This window comes from Vigna radiata, chromosome 2, assembly GCF_000741045.1.
Source record: "Vigna radiata var. radiata cultivar VC1973A chromosome 2, Vradiata_ver6, whole genome shotgun sequence".
Taxonomy (NCBI): Eukaryota; Viridiplantae; Streptophyta; class Magnoliopsida; order Fabales; family Fabaceae; genus Vigna; species Vigna radiata.
Genome location: NC_028352.1, coordinates 4,699,194 through 4,716,226, shown reverse-complemented (window position 1 = coordinate 4,716,226; position 17,033 = coordinate 4,699,194). Strand labels below are relative to the sequence as shown.

General features: G+C 32.9%; 4 protein-coding genes across 6 annotated transcripts; 1 reads left to right on the top strand and 3 right to left on the bottom strand.

Annotated features, from left to right (window-relative positions):
* Window positions 1–737: 737 nt before the first annotated feature.
* Window positions 738–2,296, bottom strand: LOC106756536 (expansin-A4). Its single transcript, XM_014639005.2, has 3 exons — window positions 2,110–2,296; window positions 1,656–1,974; window positions 738–1,372 (listed from the first exon to the last, which is right to left on the bottom strand). The coding sequence occupies exons 1-3, from the start codon at window positions 2,258–2,260 to the stop codon at window positions 1,063–1,065; spliced, it is 780 nt and encodes a 259-aa protein (XP_014494491.1). The 5' UTR covers window positions 2,261–2,296; the 3' UTR covers window positions 738–1,062.
* A 2,676-nt stretch (window positions 2,297–4,972) lies between these two features.
* Window positions 4,973–6,546, bottom strand: LOC106755335 (tropinone reductase homolog At2g29150-like). Its single transcript, XM_014637481.2, has 5 exons — window positions 6,449–6,546; window positions 6,032–6,239; window positions 5,569–5,788; window positions 5,365–5,471; window positions 4,973–5,252 (listed from the first exon to the last, which is right to left on the bottom strand). The coding sequence occupies exons 1-5, from the start codon at window positions 6,535–6,537 to the stop codon at window positions 5,064–5,066; spliced, it is 813 nt and encodes a 270-aa protein (XP_014492967.1). The 5' UTR covers window positions 6,538–6,546; the 3' UTR covers window positions 4,973–5,063.
* A 4,135-nt stretch (window positions 6,547–10,681) lies between these two features.
* On the top strand, window positions 10,682–13,875 carry LOC106777313 (PGR5-like protein 1B, chloroplastic). 3 transcript variants are annotated; one of them, XM_014664897.2, is made up of 8 exons: window positions 10,684–10,948; window positions 11,041–11,103; window positions 11,212–11,298; window positions 12,107–12,344; window positions 12,545–12,618; window positions 12,760–12,858; window positions 13,082–13,207; window positions 13,667–13,875. In XM_014664897.2, exons 1-7 carry the CDS (start codon window positions 10,751–10,753, stop codon window positions 13,163–13,165), a joined length of 843 nt encoding a protein of 280 aa, XP_014520383.1. In that variant the 5' UTR covers window positions 10,684–10,750; the 3' UTR covers window positions 13,166–13,207; window positions 13,667–13,875. The 3 variants fall into 3 exon arrangements, with proteins under 3 accessions (XP_022634159.1, XP_014520383.1, XP_014520375.1); XM_022778438.1 differs by lacking the exon at window positions 13,082–13,207 and having other exon boundaries at window positions 10,682–10,948; XM_014664889.2 differs by lacking the exon at window positions 13,667–13,875 and having other exon boundaries at window positions 10,685–10,948; window positions 13,082–13,513.
* Window positions 13,876–14,584: 709 nt separating this feature from the next.
* LOC106755624 (uncharacterized protein C20orf24 homolog) lies at window positions 14,585–16,859 on the bottom strand. The gene is made up of 4 exons (XM_014637810.2): window positions 16,491–16,859; window positions 16,021–16,124; window positions 14,965–15,094; window positions 14,585–14,873 (listed from the first exon to the last, which is right to left on the bottom strand). The coding sequence occupies exons 1-4, from the start codon at window positions 16,593–16,595 to the stop codon at window positions 14,835–14,837; spliced, it is 378 nt and encodes a 125-aa protein (XP_014493296.1). The 5' UTR covers window positions 16,596–16,859; the 3' UTR covers window positions 14,585–14,834.
* Window positions 16,860–17,033: the final 174 nt, after the last annotated feature.

Here is a 17,033-nt window from a genome sequence, read left to right as displayed (position 1 = left end):
ATATCTTGATGATATTTGAGATCTTTGATAAACTTTCATGAAGATTAAAACATAGGAGAAAATCCACCTACAAACACTTAAGTCGATAAGAAAATGATGAAAAAGTGTGTATTTTATGATAAAATATCACAAGTATTTGTAGGATTTTTGGATCGTAAAAATCACGCGATAAAAAAGTGATGCTAACCTAATATTAAATAAGATCAAATAAATAACAACATATGGTAATTAATAAAATAATCATGATAATACGTTACTTTACAAAATATATTGAACATTCTCTAAATATAAATATATAATATTAAAAAATATTATAACATAATTAAATTATACATACTTAGTCATATATTATTAATATATAAATATTTACACTAAATAAATATTTCTTCAATCATTTTAAGTCAATAAAATTGAATCAATGTCATTAGATTACATTACTTAATATATTTATTGAATCATGCAAGTATTTCCATTCAAACATATATAAATTTCAACACTAACATAATACCTTCTTTGATCCAAATTCATTTCCAAAATGTTGACCCCTGTTTTCAATCTACATTCATTTTAAGAAGTTTTCTTTGTTATCAGGTCATAAAGCAGAAGTTGCTTTACTCCCCCTTCATTTATTATTTTCGAAGAAGTTGTTACGGTTATCTCAGTTAATGCAATATGAATATTCAAATCCAACCAGTGTACTTATTTTTCCTTATCTACTCGATTTCTAGACCAATACAGATAAATCGACAGAGCAAATATTAAATTGAAATACGAATATACAAGAAATCATGATGGTTCATTCTATGATGAAAATACAAATTAGCTGCGGGCTACCATTTTGATTAAGCCACTTCAGCAATCCCTACACTCTCTCTCCTGTTACACCATACAAATTCAAGACACAACATCATTAAACTATTAAAAACCAACATCTACTCACTACTAAAAACCTCTCACTCACCAACATGTCACCATCAATCTAGTTAAAAAAGATTACAATAAAAATAATTATGTCATTGATCTTGATGACATGAATGTGGTTCCATGATGATTATTAGGGTTTCAGACTCGGAAGTTTTTTCCGATGAAAGTTTGACCGAATTGCCAATTGGCTGGAGCGATGTTCCACGAGGTTGAGGTGCGCCGGTCGCTGCCCGTCACGCGAAACGACAGCGTCTGCCCCACCAAAACCGCGTTTGACTGCCAGTTCTGACCCCAGTTTCGGCTCATTGGCATCCACCCGGTTCGGGACCCCTTCACGTAAGTGCGCACGATATCCCCCGCACCTGCCACGTTGCTAATCAGCACCAGGTTGAAGTAACGGAATCCGTTGACGGTGAACCTTATCCCTCCGTGCTTTCTACATGGCACTCTGCAGTAAATACCAACCAATCCACCCATTATTATCCAACTAACACTCTTTAATAAAATTTCTGCTTTAGCATACTACTTTATAAAGCAAGGTTAAGTAGATATAATCAAATAAAGCTGAACATCATTAAGGTCTTAATCAAATATCTCAATCACCGTACTTCAAGCCCCACAAACAAGAAAAATCCACAAATCACACATAACAAAAAAATTATAAAAAACAAAGCTAAAAATGTAATCTTTCTAGTTTAAAGATGATAAAAGAAACGTGAAGGGTGACGAACCGGCGAAAGGCAACGGGGACAATTCCGGCACGGTATTCAGCAATTTTAAGGAACATGGGCATGGCGAGGTCGAAGTGAGGACGAGGAGGGTTGCACCAGCCGCCATTGTCGTTTGGAAGAGCGTAGTTGGGAGGGCAAAAGTTTGTTGCCGTGATGAAGATGGAAGGACTTCCCGAGTGACACCACTGTCTGTCGTTAGCGCACTTTATCTCAAAGCACGCGCCGCAGCTGAGGCCATTGTTGAAAAGCGCCGTGCTTAATGCCGCCGTGTTCACACCGTAGCCTTGGCTGTACAGATTCCCGTACCCACACGCTCCACCTAATTAAAATCCAAAAGAAAATGTAGTTGGTTAAGCACGTTCATTGTGGGTGAGTGAGTAATTACCACAAGCCATGCTACATTTTCATGGTAATATGTTTTTGTTGAGCTAATTGAGCTAGTCTAGCTACTAACCCATGGTGCCGGAAGCATCGGATCCTCCGTAGAAGGTTGCGTGAGCACTTTCCCATGCACCGCCGGCGTAAATCCCCGGAATGCGTGCTTCAACCATCCATGTTAAGGAGATGATAAGCACAATGCAGAGCAAAATGCTTGGCACTGCCATTTTTCTTGTGTGGAAGTTGAAAATAGTTATGAGAGGGTGGAGTACTTATGGACATGTTCCACTGCAGGGGCAAGTTTTGGAATTTTGTTAACTTTTTCTATCATTATTAAATCAGTGCTAACTTTTCATTATTTTAAATACACAGAAATTGAGCAGCTACTCTGTTCTGCAGCGCGTATACAGGACGTTCCAATTGTATCGAGACAAATTGAAGTACGCGTGGGATACACAGTTGGGTAGAGATATGAAAATCGTATAGGGTAGATTAAAAATGAAAAATGATAGAGAAGGTTAAAAGTTGAAAGAGTAACGGTGGAGTTGGGAAAACGACAGAAGTTGGGATTGAGAATCCAACGTGTGGGGCGGGTCATTTGTTTCTTCTGTAGTTTCCGTAATCATCGCTCCTTAGACACCGCTCCCGATTCACTTTAACTCTAACGTAGTGTGCCTCACATTCTATCACCTTTTTTCTCTCTCGAGCTGCACCCACCAAACCACGACTACTGTTACCAATGCCATCAACCTTCTTGGATGAACGAGTAAACGTATAAAACGATAGCGTTTAACTTTTGAGAAAATAAGTTGGAAATGGGAAAAGCGAATTAGCTGCATCGGATGCTCCAAACATATGAAAAGATGATTGAAGATGATGTCTGTGACAGCTTCCGGTTTGTCTTCTTTGCGGTGTTATGATTTAACACTCAGGACTTGTGCGAACCTTCTCATTTTTTGTCAAAATATGCCAAACGGCTCACATGGAAAGCAGGGAAATTTTGGATTCTGGGCCGAACGAGTAAACCTCAAGTTAAACCGAAAAAGCATCCATATCATGAACACACCACAACCATCTTAGTGTTATATGATACCTGACCGATCGAATAAGATAACAAATCTATTAAATTATTAAAGACATGTAGAAAAAAAATGTTAAGTTAAACATTAGAATGTATTTCTACAAGTTACACCCCATACATACACCAATTAGTTATCAGAACACGAAACTGAGAGATATTCGACAAAAATAAGAATTTAGCACATACATTATTAATACGTATAATGTTTATTTGTATTTTGAGTTTTCTGTTTAGAATGAATGGGGACAGAATTGATATTTGGGGGGCATTATCATGGACGATGGATGATGGAGGGGCTAAAATTCAAATTGCTTAAATGCAAGCAACCATAATGAGGTTGCGTCATGTGGAAATATGATTATGAGAGGCAAATGAAGGTGAAAAAAAAGAGAAAGAGAGAGATTGCGTGGGGAACATGGGAAGGGGTGACTTTAGTGGTAGGGTCCTAGTCCTAGTCCTAGTCCTACTCTTAGCTTTCGTCCCTCCAAGCCACCCATCCTAATGCCATGTGCTTCCCACACGGGTCGGGTCAGGAGAAGACACAAAACACACATCAAACCCTTCCTCCAATAATCTTGCTCCACGTACCCTTTAATTTATTAATGTCAATGGCTGTGAGATTTTTTTTCCCTTTTTGTATATTTTGACAAAGATAAACATATTCTTATTATGATCAGTACCACGTATGTAACCTTGTTATAAAGAATACAGGTATCAAAGTGGGTTTAGCCTACGGTCAATTTACATGTTGGTTTTTGTAACAAAATTTAGCAATTTTCTCAATCTCTTGCTACGTTTTAGTTTGTATTGTTTTTTATTAAACTGGTGATTAACACATTTTTTTAAATTAAAGATTAAAATAAAATTAGAAAAAAAAGATAGATTAAGATTCATAGTTACTTCATTTTTACCGGGTCAATAACAAACTAAACTAGGTTGTTTTGTTCCCTTTAAAAAACGATGTAAATTCTTTTCTTTTTTTTGCTTTTATATATATATATATATTATTTATTTATTTTTCTACAATGTATGTACCGCCAAAGCATGCTTAACAAAAAAAAATCTACATATATGCTAAAATAAAAACAAATGATCTATTTTTAATAGAAAAAATAATTATAGTAAAATAATAATCATTCAATAAAGTGTTAAATAATATTTCCACATCTTAATTCATTATTTTGAAAAAAAAAGTTATAAATGTTTAATGTTAAAAAAAACTATATATAGATATAGTATTATTTTCTAAATAATCCCTTATACAATCTTTAAACTTTTTTTCCCTCTATTATCTCATTCATACATGGAATTTTGTCTTTACTATTCATTGTCCAAAATTGTGAAACTTGAATTGTTTAGAATCCTCCTTGCATAATGCAATGCGACTTTTAAAAATTGTTAGTAATTTTATTCATTCTCATAGACTCGTCTCTAATGTAATTTTCTTGTCATAGAAATTTGTGTTTAGAACCATTCTCCTTCTTGTACATAGGAGCAAATATTTATATCAATTTTTAGTTTTTTTTTTTATATAATTTATTTCTCCAGTCATTTTAAGATGAGGAAGTGGAAGTATAGGTAAAAAGGTAGAAGTAATGAAAGTTTAGCTTTAAGACAATTTCAAACTTGGCTTTTATTTGTAAAACTGTTTACGAGACCTAAGTCATTCTAAATTTCAACAATAACCAATGTGTGAAAGAAGATGTTATTGTTAATGTACATTATTCTTGTACTACTCATCATATTTATATTTATGTTTACATATTATGTAAACTTTACTTTAAAACCATTAATATTGTATTTTACATTACACGTTATAATATTATAAATAAACAGAAAGAAAGAATATGAACCCCAAGCTAACTAAGAGGTGAATTTATGTAAGAGGCAGCAGGCAATCACAGAAATGCAATGAGAGTGTAACTGAAGGAACACAGAAAAAGTGAAAACTAAGGCTGCAATATATGGAGGCCGTTCACAGAGAAGCCGCCATCAACACAAATGGTCTGTCCAGTGATGTAAGATGCTGCAGGCGAGCACAGAAATGCCACCAACGAAGACACCTCCTCTGCCTCTCCAATCCGTCCCAGAGGGGTTTGAGATATTACAGCATTCACAACTCTTTCCTCTTTCAAGTGCTTCAACAACACAACACAATAATATGAAAAGGACAATGATAATATGAAAAAAGAACAATGATATTTTGACAACACTTTAATCATACACTAACAATGCCAACAAAAGGGTTACCTTTTCCGCCAGAGGGGTTCTGATTACCCAAGGTGCAACACAATTACTCCTTATGTTGTCTTTGGCCCATTCACATGCAAGACTTTTTGTCATTTGGTTCATTGCTCCTGCATGCCAATTACGTACACCATTTCTCAAATTGCCTACTTTTTACTACTCTAGCTACCTAACTCTACCACATGGAAGAATGCAATGAACAATCACCTTTTGTTGCACTATAAACAACGGATACTATGTTTGTAGCTACAACACCAGCAATCGAGGACATGAAAATGATACTTGCAGCTTCTGAAGCTTTTAGGAGAGGATGTGCAAGCTGGCTTAAGTGGAAACAAGATTCAAGATTCGTATTCATCAGGAATGCGAAATCTTCTGCTGTGAAATCCAGGGTCTGTTTTATTATGTTTGTTCCCACATTGTTTACCTACAATCCTTACAATATGTAAGCCGAATCTAATAAAATAACAAATAAAAACACTAATGCTATTAAGTATTCCATTTTAAACCTTCTTCAATATTATAAAACCAGATGGAGAGGTATATATTAACCAATTTGAATGAACAGTATCGATTTGAGATAACCAGTGTAATAATAAATTTTGATTTTTAATAGAAGGTTGAAAAACTAACTTTAACTCTAAACAATTGAATCGAATGAATTACTAACAAGGATGTTGAGTTTTCCCTTAAACTGAGAGGAGACTCTAACCATCAGCTCTTCTCTATTGACACGAGAGGTGACGTCACAGACCGAACCNGTTACTCTGTATCCTTTTGTGGTCCATTCGTTTAAGGATTGATTGAGCTCATCTTCGTTTCGAGCACAAGTGTGGACGGTGGCCCCAAGCTGTGCCAACTCCTCCACGATAGCATATCTATGTGTGATAGTCCAAATAATAATATCAACGACAAACCATTCTCATGCAATATCCACTTATTGTACTTCTTCTTCTTACTATATTTTATTGGTACAAACATTCTTACAGATAAACACAAAAATTAACCACTTTTTCCACTAGCTTTCGTTGTTAATTGATAGCTAACATATTAATAGGTATTTTTCAGGAAGAAAAAGAGAATGAACCCGATTCCTTTGGATCCACCGGTGACCAGAGCTGTCATCCCCTGCAGACACCATCTGCTGCTTTTGCTACCACTGTTTGTCTCACCCATTTCTTTTTCTCTTCGACGAAGGATATGATGATATGATGAATGAAGATTTATGGTATCTAATAATTGATATTGCTACCTTCTAAGTGCCTTAATTTGTAGTCACTATCTTCATGGAGAAAATTAAGAGTTAAACGTAAGCCATGATAAGAATAGTTTGACATTTATCCCAACTTAAGGTTAAATATGTTTTTCATTTTTCAACTATTGACCGTTTTTGTGTTTAGTCTCTCTTTCAAACTATAGTACAATTTAGTCCTTCAACTTTAGAAAATTATGGTTTTAGTCTTTTTTACCAAATTTTTTAAACTTTATTTGCTGTTTCAAGCACGTTAAATTATAGCATTTGGATTGTTTACACTGTTTGACACATTTTTGCTTCAATGTTAACTGAGAAACGCGTTTGAAACAGCAAATAAAATTAAAAAAATTTAGTAAAAAGGACTAAAACCAGAGTTGTCTAAAGTTGAAGGACTAAATTGTACTATAGTTTGAAAGAGGGACTAAACACAAAAAAAGCCTATAGTTAGGGGAAGAAAAACATATTTAATCCCCCAACTTAATAAAGGAATTCTTTTCAAAACTCCCTTGCTTAATTTTTATTACCAAGTTTCTCTTGTTATATTATGAAGTGAAAATAATGACCAATTATTTATTAAAAAAATAAAAAAATTATTTTCAAATAAATAATTTAGCAATATTTATTAAATATTACAAAATATTTACATTACTATCCGTTTTACTATTTTTCTCTATCAAAACATACCATCAAAGTTTGTTAGTAACATTTTAATTGTTATTTTGTATGGAAAAATATCACTAAAAAAAATTAGTAACATTTTAAAACCTTGTCTTTGTATTCGAAAAAAAGTTACTAAAAAATTCATTTAACATTTTATTAATATTGGCCTTTTTTAAGTATTTATACGTAAAAAATATTATTTAAAGTTATCGGCAAGTATAATTATTTTGATAAAATGTTAGTAAATTGTAAATAACTTTTTTTTTTAAATATTTAGGAATTTGATCGTTACTAAATGTTATATGTATGATGAAGTAGGTTGAGTAATTAAGTCATAGATAGTTGAGGTGGATTAAAAAATTAAAGTAAAATGTGGATGAAGCACACGGAGAATACCAAATGGTTTTAATAAATTTGGGTTGGATATATACTTAAGAGTTTTGAATTTAATAAAATTAACTATTTTTCAATGTGAAATTAAGGATTCTTGTATCACTAATGGTTTGTTTTAGAGATTTACTCACAAGACATAATGTTACCTGTGATGAATGCAACTTACATAATATATTGATATTATTCCAATAAATATATTTAAAATAATAAATTTATTTATTTTTTTCTCAATTTTTTTATAACTTTAATCAATGTAAAATTTAAATTCACATTTGGTTGAATAGGAATGAGAATGTGATATACACAAAATTTTCATATTTTATCTTTTTCTACTTTTTATTAAAAAATATAAAAGTTCATTATTTTATAAATATTTTATTTTTATAATGTGTGTCTGTAAAGATCTCTTATCCGATCAGTTTTGGTGATTGAATTCCCAGTCACAACAACAACGAGAGCGAGAGATATGACGAGTTTGAAAAGAGTTAGAAGTTTGCATGTGCATGGTTGGTATTGACATGGAGCTGAAAATTCCTTCGCAGTGTGGTCCATCTACCCCCACAAAACATTGGGTTCTTCAGTTCTTTCTGTTTCATTCACTCCCATCGTTATCTCCCATATTCCTTCCATGTGATCATCTGCTACACTACAACCCCATGATTCAATGCCTCTATGAGTTCGTCCAAATTCCAGTTTTCGCTTCCTTCCACCCAACAATGGCTTCGCATCAGTGTCACACTCAATCAAATTTTCAAATTTTATATGACTGAACTTTCTGATCCAACAGCCTTCTTAAAAGATAAGATTAGTTAAAGCCCAGAAGTTTGTGATAAGGGAAGGGTCCCAGAGGAAGATACTGTTCAAGAACAACCTTGTTTCTTGCAAATAAAGGGAAAAGGACCGTGGTGGGGAGAAACATTTCACAGACAGACCGTAGGGGTCTCAAACCATGTTTTTGTCTAACAATGATACTCTTATTTTTAATCCCAATTTCCTATAATCATCTCATGTCCTACACTGCACTTTTTGTTTTAATGGAGGAATAAATTAGACAACATACGTCTCCCTTTTTGTCTCTCTTTTCATTCATATAAAAATACATGTATAATAACATAAGGAAACAACCTCGTCAGTAATATAACACTTCGAAGCATTCTTGTGAATCTGAGATTATGTCTACTGAAGTTATTATAATAAGACTTAATATTTGACCATTTTGCTTATCAGTTTAAAATTATAAATCCTATATCCCAGAATGATGCTTGTTTACGACACAAAACTTTGCTTGATAGAAAAGCATGGTCTTTTGAAGCAAGCATCCATCATAATTCATAAATCTCAAAGCTTTGTTCTTCTTCTAATCAGATGGCATGTCAACACTGTCACACTGTCACACTGTCACACTGTCTTTTCCAGTTCTTTCCTTTTCTTTTGAGGGGCCCCTGAGATTAGGGAGCAGTTTCCTTCTTTGTCGTGTTCCTATTTTGAACATACATAAAAAAAATTGAAGTGTCTACATTCTACTTGCTGTTACGAAACATCTCCTTATTAAAGGTTAATAATTCAGGTGATGATAACTATATCAAATAAAAAACAAGTGTTACAACTGAATTACCGGTAAAACATCCAAGTGGGACCAGTTCAATATTGTTTTTGTTTCAGCAAGATGGTCAAACATAACTGAGAAGGATCATCTTCTCTACTTTCTTTCTATAAGGTTTTTCTTCCTTCTCAACTATTTATTTACTCTATACATGTATTGTCTTTTTCTTTCTAACTATTATCATCTTCTTTATTATCAATTCAGTTTTATTAATTTTTGCTTTGATTTTTCTTTTTAGTGAAGAACATAACAAAAATTGTAACATGGTTACGATCATCTCTCAAAAACCTCTCTTCAAATGAAAGAAGTGAGTGACTGAGTCCAACACATTATGTGGGTAATTATAAGATAAAAATCAAAGGAGTAATGTTAAAAAATGGAGGTACAGAATTCATGATGTTCCAAACATGCCAATCAGTGAAAAATAGCCCCAATTGAGTTTGGACAATCCAACAGAGCACGTATGTTTTACAAATTTGAATTTCATCGGAGTTAAGGTTTTCCTAACTTCCTCAAATTTTAATTTAATATATTTTTTTTCAACTTCAAATTTAATTACTCATTTTATCTTTGTAACATATCTTTGAAACTTTTTGACTTATTTTTTTTAAATTAAAAAAAAAATGTTAAATATGTTTTTAGTCTCTCAATTTTTTAATGAAAATTGAAAATAGTATTTGATCTCATTTAGTTTGTCAAATTTATAAATAGGTTGATTTAGTCTAACTAAATTTTGTCTTTATAAATAAATATGTGGATTAAGTCATTTTAATTAAATTTTATTAGATTTATTTAAAATTTCAAACATATTTTACCATAACATTTAAATTATTTATATAGTTTTACACATTTCTACTTTAATATTAATTAAGAAATAAAATTAACAAAATTTGCTTAAAAAGATAAATAATATATTTTTATGTTTTACACCATTACAAATATAATTACATTTAAAAATAATTAGAAAAAAATTAAAATTGTCATCAAAATAAATAATAAATATATCAAAAAATAAAACTTATACAGTTTTACTCGAGTAAACTTGATAAGATAAAAATGAGTTTTTTCTTATACATTCTTTATTTCTACAGTCACACTTAGAATTACAATCATGTTAATTAAAACATTACACAATCACTAAAAGAAGTAAAAAGGAAAGTGCGAATAGAATTGCCCATGGCCTGTTAGTAAGATAAGACACACTTTGATGTCGGGGCTTCTAATTGCCACCCCTCCATAATTTCTCTGTACACTCCCTCAAATTTTCAAAATAACCCTTTTGTATTTCATAAAAGAATATTCCATTTTTGGTGAACAGAAGGAGAAGCAAAGAGATATTTAAGCAAGTGGAACGAGAAGAAAAGGTGGAAAAAAATAATGGGTTTATTAATAATATTATTAATTTATTATTGTGTGGAGAAAAATGAAATGAAATGAAATAGAGGAATGGGTTTGGGTGGAAAGTGTGGCGTGGGCTGATGGCCGGCACCAGCCTCTCTCAAGTAATTCAATCGACGCTCCTGGAACTGCCCAGAACCACCGCCCACGTCAGAATCTCCGCCAAAAGCCACCGCGTCTCCGCCACCTCCGGCCATCGCCCCGAGGGACCCCACTGTATCTACGTTGGGCCCCTCGAAACCGCCGACAAAGAGAACCTGGAAGCTCTCTATTGCCAAGTAAAACCAAACCATTTCAATTTTACTCTCTGCAAAACTTCAATTTCCCTACTATTATGCAAACATTGATTAGTGTTTGGCTTTTGCAATAGGCACGGGATGCGTATAATAGTGGTCACCCTCTCATAATTGATGACATGTTTGATAAAGTAGAGGTTTGCTACCTTCCTTCACCGTTGACTGTTTAACCTGTCATAGTATATAGTTCTTAGTTTCTAATTTAGTTTACTTTTTCTTTAATTATACTAAAATTATGGAAACAGTTAAGGTTAAGAAGCTATGGTTCAAAGTCTGTTGTCAAGTATCCTAGGTGCAGTATCAGGAGGCAATCCACATTTGCTGATGCTGAGGTAATTTTATTTTCTTCATAATCTTATATTAACTTCTTCTGTCACCTGTCTCTGATGGGTTGTGATCTCAAATCTTGGTGGCTGATTTCTTATCACACTCTCCTTAGTTCTAGGATAAAGTGTTGGCGTATGTATTATCAATTTTTCTGTCTTTTTCTTTCTGTTTGATACAGGGAAGAGAAAGTAAGGGAAGAGATTGGTTTGAAAATTGAAATGGATAGAAGGTGGAAGGATAGGAAAATTAAGTCCTTTTCTGTTTACTGTTTTGAAATTTTGTTATCTGTTCTGTTCTCTTAAATTTGTTTGTATTTTGATTCATTGGAGAATGACTGTCCTCTGTCTGAGTATATTTATATTTTCTAAAACTTGATCTCTTGAGCACTTGAAGAAAACAGAGGAAGTGAATGACTGTCTCTCAGCTGCTTCTGTAATGTAATTTTCATAACTTAATAGATTTCAAGGACAAATTAAATTACTGGGTAATGCAGAGTTATTGTAGATTTTTTTTTAAATATAAAATTGGAAGGGAATCAATCAGGCTTTAAATTTTTGTTTTTAAAAGTCAATATTTATTTTTTCTTTTCAACAAGAAAAAAAAACGCATTGCTATTTATCTTTTCTTCCTCTGTATTTTCTTTTCACTCATTCAAACATGTCACTATGTGGCTCAAGAATTTCTGTTTGTTTGTATTGAACGTCTGTAGCTTGCTACATGTTTATCTGGCTAGAATGTTTAGGGCTCCCAGCCTTGTGTTCCTTTCTTCTTGGTTTCATCTCTAGAATATTGAATGATGTGGTCGTAGGGCAGGAAGATCTTTCTATGGTTTTTGCTTTAGCAAGCACATGGGCCATGTTCCTTGCATTTGGCAGTTTAGCCTGTGTTGGGCCCGTATCATACACTGTTGGCATGGCTTATCAAAGTGCATTCGCTTCAGGCGTATCACTTGGTAGCCAAACACCTGGATTAGGCTTTCTGGCCTTGGTGAACAGCTTTATTTTCGTTGGGCTGGGTGTTATCATCGGCTACCCTGTTGCTTCAGCTTCAGGTAAAACCCTTTTTGCTGCTTTCCCCCTACAATATCTTATGCTTTTTTACTCCCAAAAATATCTCAACTGCCCCCTGTTTTAGTTCAATTAGGAATTTCTTATAGGAAAATTTTCTCTGTATACCCCAAAATATCAATGATTGATGATATTGTCAATTTTTCACTTCTACATCTGTATTTAATTAACTGTCCTTTCACAGTTAAGGTACTTCAAGGCCTGTGGAGGAATGATTTGGTGGCACTAAAAGGTGCGTGTCCAAATTGTGGCGAAGAGGTCAGTCACTGTGATAACTGTCCATTGTTTCTTTTCCATTCTGCCCCTCAATTTATGTTGATGTTTCCAGATTGTGAGGCACCTCACATATGTAAGGTTTAATTTCACTATGCGCATTGAGCTGGATTAGTTTTATTTCAGGTATTTGCATTTGTGAGAATGGACAGGAATATTGAGTCACCTCATAGAGCAGATTGTCATGTTTGTGAATGCGTATTAGAATTTCGCACAAAAGTGGAGGTAGCAAATTCGAGTTTTATTTTATTTTTAATTGAAATTTTTGCAAAAGGCTGTTTAAAAAACTACAGTGTTACACAATTGAGAATCGTTATTCAGCAATTTGCAATGCATGTTGATAATTTGAATTTTCTCTTCCATTTTTCATCTTCTTCCCCTAAAAGAAAACAAATCCACCAAAAATGAGGCTGCACTTTTCATGACACATGATTTTATTGTTTCTCAGCAATCAGTCTCAAGATTTGGTAGGCAGTGGGTTTATGGGCGTATTTATCTTGTTTCACTAAGAGGCAGATCTCGACGCCAATAACAGCACTGAATTTTCATCCGAATTGCTCGTGTGCAGTGTATAGTAAGGATCAGAGTATCATCCATTCCTTAGTCTTATTTTTAGTCTGGAACAGTTTTGCCTGAAACCGGTTCAAAATACTTATTATAAAGAAGAATTTGACTTCTTAATTGATGGACAACTAATTTCTTTTATGTGATTACTTCGTGTAAGTGAGTGTTATGCAAGATTTTTTCGTATGTGTGTGTATCTTGCTCTTGTACAAACACTTGTAATCAAATATTAAATTACATGCTAACTTTATTATTGCTCTTACATGCATGTTACTCATATGAGGACTACGGAATGAAATTTGTATTCCGAATTTTATTTTCGTTTCTATAAACAACTTCAATGTTTCAACTTTAAATCTATTTAAATACCATCGTTAAATCAATTATGACATTTGAAGGATTATTGAACGTAGCGTTTGCTTACAATGTCTCCTTTTCAAAGTTCAAGGTTAATTCTTTCATCTTACAGGTGATATCAAGGATTTCATGCAAACAGGGGATGTGCTCAGTTTAGAAGGCATGTCAATTTCATTTTTCTTTCTAATGTAAAATTTTAAAGAATGTAAACGTTGACGAAAAAGGAAAAAGAAAGGGCGGCATGCATCTAAGGATAATCCAACTTTCAAGTTATCACTCAAATTAAAGAATAAACTTTCTGTTGGTGCTACTTGATTATAACTTTGTATTAACCCTTCTTTTAGAGGAATTGCAAGAAATTTTCATTTCGACGTTCATATTCCATTTTTAGCCACAAACACCCTTTAATCTAATAAATCTACAAACTAAAAGATTCTTTCACCGTTTTTCTTTTCTGTTCAAAGATGCAGGACAACTTTATCTATAGCATTATAAATGTACGTTATCTTTTAATCAAAAATTTTAATTCTCAATAAATAAAAATAGTTTGTCTGTTTTTTTAATAATTAAATAAACTTTTTTGTTTTAAAATAGTTAAATATTTTCTTTATTTTAAAAGTAAAAATTTATAATTATTATAATACTATTTTAACAAAATTATATATATTTAAATTATATTAATTTTCTATTTTTAAGTAGTTTTTCATAAAAAAAATGAAATTATATTTCTTAATGCAATAAACCTATAAATATAAATATACATGACAATACTCGTATGTATTCTACTAATTAAAATAAGGTTATTATCTCACAAACAACTAAAATCCAAAATCCAGATCATGAAAATTTCGTTACCATAATCAGGCATAGATACACAAGACTGGATTCTTAAATAATCAGTTGATAGCAGCTGCAACCAAATTCCCCCACAATAAAATATATATCCCCTAACAGAAACACTAACACCCCCAACAAAATGAGGGAGACTATTTGAGAATTCTATGTTTATGGCATAAACATTAAGGATAAATGGTCCTTCACGAATTTGTCTGCAAGCAACTTTATTTCAGGGTTCAATCCACAAAATTTGTTGTAATACAATGTGTCACACTAGAAATGCTTGACTAAAACAGCAATTACCATGGGATGCAGAAGCTAGTGTTCATGCATGCATTGCAAAATTAGAACATTTTACATAGAAGTAAAGCAGATAACTGCAATTTGGGCAAATGTAATCAAGTAAATCTCTCTACTCTGTTAAATCTTCAAAGCCCAGCCAATCAGAAGTGTGCTAAACTGTAAACTAGAATCCAGGAAAGCTGCACATATATTAAGTTGAAGTCAGACTGTCGAACCATAAAAGCCTCATTTTCTACAGTATATAAAGCAATGAACAACAGAGCATAATACCAGGAAAAGAGTTACAGAAGCAAATAACCCCTCTTGAAGGAGGGCTCCATGACCACCAAACTCTTCCTCGTCAACCTTTAATATTACTGCATAATAACTATATATAATCCCCGTGGATAGCGCCAAAAAGCTGCAAGACGCAGAAAAATATTTAACAAACGAACATAGGACTTTAGTGTATTAAGACTTGGTCCCGCATTTCATTCTTAATGACACAAAAATGCAATGGAAATTACTAGCTAAGGATTTCAATTTGGACAAAGATAACTTATATGATGTTAAAAAATCAATATGACATCGATAATTCATGTCAGAGAAAATTTATACTTTGGAAAGCCACAACAGTTAATCAATTATTCTGTTTATAAAATTGATGATTGCACAAAGCATAACTGATCTTTGCAACAAAAGTTAACTTCATTACTGCAGCCTAAACCTTGTTAACAATTTATTTCTATAGATTACTGGATGATGTTCTAAACAAATATTCACATTGAATGATAAAACCGAAAATCAAGAAACACTAGCATAACAACTTCAAAAGATTGTTATCCCTGACGAGGCCCTCTCCTATATTTCCAGTGTTAATGTTGTTGTAGCACAACAAAAGTCATAAACATGCAAATACTAAGTTTTGTAACTAGAACAACATCTTCATATGTATAACACCCACCCTGTTGCCAAATTCATGTTAAATATCACCTCACATAGATCTGCATAGTCCTTTCTCATAGGTCAATTAATCATTGATAAAACACTCACTGTCCTCCACTATGTACCTCCTTAACTCATAAAAGTTGTGAACAAAAGTTGATCCCAGCTCTAACAAATATGATATTGGACCACTCAAAAATATTAGTGCCACAACGAAACATATACACAAGATGGTTCTAGATCCTATGCACGGCACCATTCGGCAGACAATCAAAATTAACAAACAAGACCATGAACACTATTTGCAAACGATAGCACAATATCAACTGGTTCAGTTAATTCTCAATCTAGAACTTCAACGACATACAAATACAAATATTGCACACAAAAAAAAGCACTTACAGGATGAACCATATGCCTCCAACCAAAGGTATGGAACCCCAAAGGAATCCACACACAAGGCCAAGCCCTTGTCTAATCCAATGCAAAACGTCTCCCAACTGATCCTGCTTGGAGGTAACCCACATACAACGGTTGTTAGCATATCATTGGAAAAATTAAGTAACAACTGCACAGAGCATAAAAACGTGTAATAACCACTAATTTACATCCTTATAAAACTATAAACCATTATTCTCAATTTCAATCGCATACTATAAAAGAAGTTGAGAACGTCTTGTATCAGTAACACAACTTTTTGTTTTTTGTTTTTTTGTTTTAACTCTGCTGCTAACCCAAATTCCAGGCAGGCAAATAATTCAGCTCAGCATCTTCAAAATGAATTATTTCATTTTAAGTAAATTTCAGCAAACATCTACGGGTCAAATTGGGAACAGGAATGGATCTATGAAGGATGTATTGAAAGAACAAACCTTGTCCCAGGAAGCTTCGGGATCAAACAATTTGGCGAATTTTGAAGGCGAGAGGTGACCGTTCTGGTGCGGCTGTTGATGATTAACGGATTTACCCTCTTTCATAGTGGAAGAAGAAGCAAAGAATAAGAATAAAAAACAAAGAGTAATCGGGAGTGAAGTAATTCACACAGAATTCGGGATTTCGGCGACGATGGAGGGTGAAAAAGAAAATTAGGGTTTAGTATTAGAAAGGAAAAGGGAATCTGAATGCAAATTAAAAATTGCAGAAATTGGTTGTTAATGTTTGATCTGGCATTTCATCTAACAGTAACATCTCAGAATCTATCTCTTTTTTCCCTAAAATCTCAACAATCGTATAAGAGATTACTTTTCTGCTGCTTCTTACTTAAGTTTATCATAAATTTAATTTTAAATATATTCAAACAAATGTTTTGCAGATAAACATTTATTCGTTTAGTTATTTTATCTTTTCCTCAAATTTATAAACATTATTTTTAATATTACTATATCAATAGAGATAAAATGATATGCATATTAATT